Genomic DNA, 5,343 nt, shown 5'->3' with positions numbered 1-5,343 from the left:
GGAGACAACAAGAAAGTAGGAAAAGGAAGCGTTCTGACTTGGGCAGCAAGAAGTATCATGTGCCAATTTGGGGCCGGAGGGTTTGTTTGTGGGATTTGAAGTATTGGGCAAAGGTGAAGCCGAGACACAATCTTGATGTCATGCATATTGAGAAAAACATTTGTGAAAACCTCATTGGGACAATTCTGAATCTGGAGGGTAAGACAAAGGACACACTTAATGCTAGGATTGATCTCAAAGATTTGAATATTAAAGAGGAGTTGCAATTGAGGAAGGAGGGAGACTCATATGTGATGCCTCGGGCCCGATATACCTTGTCCAAAGAACAAGTTGTTGCATTTTGTCAATTTTTACGAGAGTTAAAGTTTCCAGATGGGTTTGCTTCCAACATCTCAAGATGCACAAGTGCTGATGGAACCAAGGTACAAGGCCTGAAAACACATGATTGTCACATTCTTCTGCAGAGAATCTTACCTGCCGGCATGAGAGGATTTTTGGACAGTGATATATATGAAGCAATAGCTGAGTTAGGCAATGTTTTCAGAGAACTGTGCAGCAAAACTCTTAATAGGGATGTCTTGGCCGAAATGAAGAAGGAAATCCCTGTAATTTTGTGCAAGCTTGAGAAAATTTTCCCGCCTGCATTCTTTGATGTGATGGTGCACCTTGTCGTACATTTACCTGAAGAGGCATTGCTTCGAGGTCCCGTACAATATGGGTGGATGTACCCAGTTGAAAGAAGGCTATATACTTTAAAGGGCTATGTGAGGAATAGGGCGCGACCAGAAGGTTCGATTGCTGAGGCATATATTGCAGATGAATGCCTGACATTTTGCTCCAGGTACATGGATGATGTTGAAACAATATTTAATCGGAAACCAAGAAATATAGGTTATTCCAGTGTTGCGGGATGATGATATTCTCAAGGACAACTCCATTGCTCATTTCTTAATATCACAGTATTTAAATAAGGACAATTTAGTTAACCTATGCCTTGTTGAAATCTGCTCGAACCTTGTCTTCCGTTCCAGTTAACCTGTGCATTTGTAACAATCAGAAACACACCAACATGATAGATAATGCAATATTCCATTTAGTTGTTGTTGCCATATGGTTACTAGTATATTTTCTTGACTTTTTTTGTGAGCTTAATTCCTGTTGTTATAGTTACACATTTTGAAACGATGTTCTCCATTTATTAGTACACTTCTATATGTGTAATTGCGGTTTAATTGTATCCGTTCTTGATTTTACCTTCTTTTTAGGTCCACAATCCTATGAGGAGCCAAGGGAAAGGGGCCCCAATTTGGGAAAAGGTCTGGAAAGGATCACTCAACGCCGGCGGGGCAAACTGCCGCTTGTCATTCCAGAAGGGAAGTTAAGTCCGGAGGCACCTCTTCTTGCTGCAAAGTTCGCAACTGAATGCAACATCACAGTTAGACACCATATGCCCGTGTTTAAGCGCTAAAAGGATTACAAGGACCCAGATGGACATGTTCGAGATGGGATCTTCAGGAACTTTGTAGGAAAAGTTGGTGTAAGTACAAAGTCCAGGCCCTTCTCCCTCAAATGGCTATCAACCTGTCAATTTTGTGCTATTTTGTCAATTTTGTGCAATCATGATACTTACACATGTTTTTTCATCGGACTAGAACAAGTTTCAGATGGACGTTGATGCTGTGCCAGTTAGGAAGGCTTGTACTAAAATGCTGAAACGTGCCACTCGCCAACAACGATGCAGGCTCAAGAAAGAGTATTTTGACCCTCACCCACTCCATTTTGTGACAAGAACATCTCCTGTCCCCTCGATGACCGATGAGCAGTGGAATGAGCTAGTGGAAAGCTGGAAGGATCCCAAAAAGATGGTATGTTTCTTCGTCGAGACCAATCTCTCGCCTTCTACATGCTAATCAAGAAATTGTGCCTTACATGTATTTGGTCTCTTGATGTAGGGGATATGTGAAACTAACAAAAATAATCGAGCTCAAGTTAAGTTTCACCAAACCACTGGCTCGAGCAGCTACCCTGTGCACTGTGATAATCTGGTAAGTCAAACATGTGGCTCTGGATGTGCATTGTCATGAGAAATATTCTTGACCATAGGTTCTTGTAAACTGTTGCGTCCATGTAGTAACTGTGTATGATGATCCCTTGCCTTCATATTTGTTGTTTCCAGGGAGACAAATACAAAGATAAAGAACCCATTGCATTGGATTTGTTCAAGGAGTGCCACTACAGCAAGAAAAAGAAAAGCTACACCGATGTTGTCCAAGGTGCAAGTGTAAGTCAGCTTCAAAAGACTACCAACCATCAATTTTTACCTTTTTGCGTACTAGAACTAATGTTGTTTGAGTTACTCCACCAGATTGAAAACTAATAATCAAATGTCAGTGCATCTTAATTGAAAATGTTAACATGTTCACTTAACTATCTTGTAATAGTCTGTCCTATATGATTGTACCCTTTTTATTTTCATACAACTGATAAGTTTTGAAGCGACTGAAAAACATCAGTTTTGATTTAGTATATGGCTAGATGAAATGACTTTAATAAAAGCACATAATCACTTTGACATGTGACCTATCAGCCACCTAAAATTACAGAATTTTTTTATTAATCTATTATTTGGCTTTATATATTGTAGTTTTGGCCATCCTCGGTGTCTTATATTTTTAGTGTGTATATTTTTTTTTATTGATTGACTTCCAGAATAATTTGATTTGAATATTACTCACTTCAAGTTAATTCAGGAAATAGTCCACTTTGTTGTAGATGATAGTATATATGAATAATTTGAATCACCTCCGCACAGAAAAAAGATTAATCTGACTGTTATCACAAGTGTCTAGTTGTAAAGGATGCATGATAGCTTTCCTTACAAAGACGTTGCATGTAAGCTTGCTGATGTTGTCTTCTCTACTTGTGCTTAAGCCGTATTATAACCATGTTTGTTGCTTGCATTGCTAGACCGAGATGGAAAACAAGGCCTCTCAGCCTATAGAAGATGGACAAGAATCAAACTCTACGAGCAAGGCTATAGCTGAAGTGCTTGCTAACCACACTAAGAAGCCAAGGTTTCTTCAGCATGTGGGGATCCAGCATGTCCATGCGAGATCTAGCGATAGCAACTCTCAAGCAGAATTGGCAAAGAGGGGCAATGTCGAGCTTCGGGCACTTGTTGACACCTTGACCAAGCAGTTGAAGGAGTCCGAAGAAGCAAGGATCAGGCAAGACGAGGAGCACAGGAAGAGAGATGAGGAGAACAGGAAGAAGCAAGCTGAGATGGATGCAAAACTAGACTTTTTGCTAAGTCAGTTGCAAGCAAGATCAACTCAAGGGTAAGTTGTTTGTCCAAGATCAGCCGTCGTCTCTACTTGATACATGGAAGCTATGTGAATGTGATATACTACTAGAACCTACCTTCTTATTTTGTAATGATTTTGTTGTGCAATCTGCACACTATTGGATGCAAACTGGTTGCATTTTGCTACTCCATTGTTCGCGGATTTGGAGATGCAAGGTCAATGTTACTGTGATTTGTGATGTTGTTCCTCTTTTCTGTATTTGTGATGGACCTAGAGATGTAAGCTCTTAGGCTTGGAAACCCATTTTGTGTAGAAACAAAGAAAGCTTGGGTTGGGTAGAGTAAACACTAATGGGCCGAATAAAGTGGCCTCGAAACACACTTTCTGGCTAAAAAAACACATGTGCCGCATAATTTTAATGGGCTGATGTGCATATTGAACACGTGCAAATGGGCCAACGAGAGTGTGAATGATTATGGACCAACCCAAAACAAACAGGCCAACCAGCTGCGGTAAAATGGGCCCATAGGCCTGGCTGTACAAAAGTAAATGGGCCAGACCACACTGGGCCGAATGCCATCGGCTGACATGGCGCCACGTCAGCTCCACACTGGCGCCACATCAGCTCCACGCTAGCGCCACGTCAGATTGCGGGAGATGCCACATGGGACTCATCTTTCTACACGTCATGTAAATCCATGACGGAATAGTTTGTCACAGAGGACCGGGCCTTGGGCGGGGCGGGGGTCAGATCGGTGACGGCAACAGACCGTCACAATTCATGAAGGAAATGAAAATCCGTCAAGGATGGGCGGGTGGGAAAATTATGACGCGATATACACGACGGATTTCAGGACCGTCACGCCCGGCCATCCTTGACAGTATTTTGCATGTTTGTGACGGACAGTTACTGTCACAAATTAACGACTTTCTTGTAGTGATCTAGCATATCATCAAGGCGAGGAATAGGGTATCGATAACGAACGATTATAGCATTGATGGCCCGACAATCAGAACACATGCGAAAACTACTGTCTTTCTTAGGCACAAGAATGACCGGGATGACACAATGACTTAATCTTTCACATATATGATCATTGTCAATGAGTTGTTGTACTTGCCTTTGTATTTATTTTGTCTCATCCAGGTTGACACGGTATGGTGCCTTGTTTGGCAGGGGTGCGTCGGGAATGAGGTCAATGCCGTGTTTGATGCCTCGTAGTGGAGGTAGTCCCGGAGGTAGCTCATCAGGGAAAACGTCTTTGAATTCTTGCAATAGAGAAGACACCACTAAAGGTAGATTGTGAGAGGTGTTAGTCCTTGCCACTTCATCTTTGCACAATAGACATAGTGGATGACACTAGATGGGTTCTCACACACTTCTCTCATCTCTCTTTTGCTGGCTAAGAGGACTAAGTTTTTCTTGTCGCTCATCGTGGAGGCACTCAATTTTGGCTTGTGGCGCTCACTCTCTTTTTGGTGGTTCACTCTCTCACTATTCCCTCCCTTATGGGTGGTTGCTTGCTTGTCGGCGATCACTTGGCTTGGTGACATAGGTCGTAGCATACTCTTTTCCCCTCATCTTGAAGCTATAGTGATTGGTTCGCCCATTGTGGGTGACGCCTCGATCTAATTGCCATGGTTGTCCAAGTAGGAGGTGGCAAACGGACATGGGAACCACATCACACTCCAAGGTGTCTTCGTATGCTCCAATCTTGAAGGAGACTTGAACGGTGTGATCCACTTGGATGGTGCTCAAGTTGCTAAGCCATTGGACCTTGTAAGGGCGAGGATGCTTCATCTTGACCAATTGTAGCGTGGAACATAGCTCTTCACTTGCCAAATTGTGGCAACTTCCTCCATCGATGATGACCTTCACGGAACGCTCGTTGATGCCCACCTTGGTGTGGAAGATATGGCATTGTTTGTCTTCGTCTTGGTGATGTTGAGGTGTCAAGACCTTGGAGACAACGAGAGCGGGGCTCAGATCATTGTCACAAAAGACTTGGTCATCTTCATCTTCATTCACTTGCCAGTG

The 5,343-nt window shown here is 42.7% G+C and overlaps 1 protein-coding gene across 1 annotated transcript; it reads left to right on the top strand.

The window, feature by feature from the left end:
- The first annotated feature begins 1,285 nt into the window (after nucleotides 1-1,285).
- LOC123049249 (uncharacterized) lies at nucleotides 1,286-3,404 on the top strand. Its single transcript, XM_044472196.1, has 5 exons — nucleotides 1,286-1,537; nucleotides 1,653-1,865; nucleotides 1,953-2,045; nucleotides 2,177-2,281; nucleotides 2,968-3,404. Exons 2-5 carry the CDS (start codon nucleotides 1,665-1,667, stop codon nucleotides 3,340-3,342), a joined length of 774 nt encoding a protein of 257 aa, XP_044328131.1. The 5' UTR covers nucleotides 1,286-1,537; nucleotides 1,653-1,664; the 3' UTR covers nucleotides 3,343-3,404.
- The last annotated feature ends 1,939 nt before the right edge of the window (nucleotides 3,405-5,343 follow it).

The sequence above is a fragment of the Triticum aestivum genome, chromosome 2D, assembly GCF_018294505.1.
Source record: "Triticum aestivum cultivar Chinese Spring chromosome 2D, IWGSC CS RefSeq v2.1, whole genome shotgun sequence".
Lineage (NCBI taxonomy): Eukaryota > Viridiplantae > Streptophyta > Magnoliopsida > Poales > Poaceae > Triticum > Triticum aestivum.
The sequence above is the reverse complement of the archived record's forward strand: the minus strand, read 5'-3'. Positions and strand labels throughout refer to the sequence as shown.

Coding starts and splice junctions, on each gene's coding strand:
- LOC123049249 (XM_044472196.1), top strand. CDS start 1,665: ATGGACGTTGATGCTGTGCCAGTTAGGAAGGCTTGTACTAAAATGCTG. Junction 1,866..1,952: donor GGAAGGATCCCAAAAAGATG/GTATGTTTCTTC, acceptor CTCTTGATGTAG/GGGATATGTGAAACTAACAA. Junction 2,282..2,967: donor ATGTTGTCCAAGGTGCAAGT/GTAAGTCAGCTT, acceptor TTGCATTGCTAG/ACCGAGATGGAAAACAAGGC.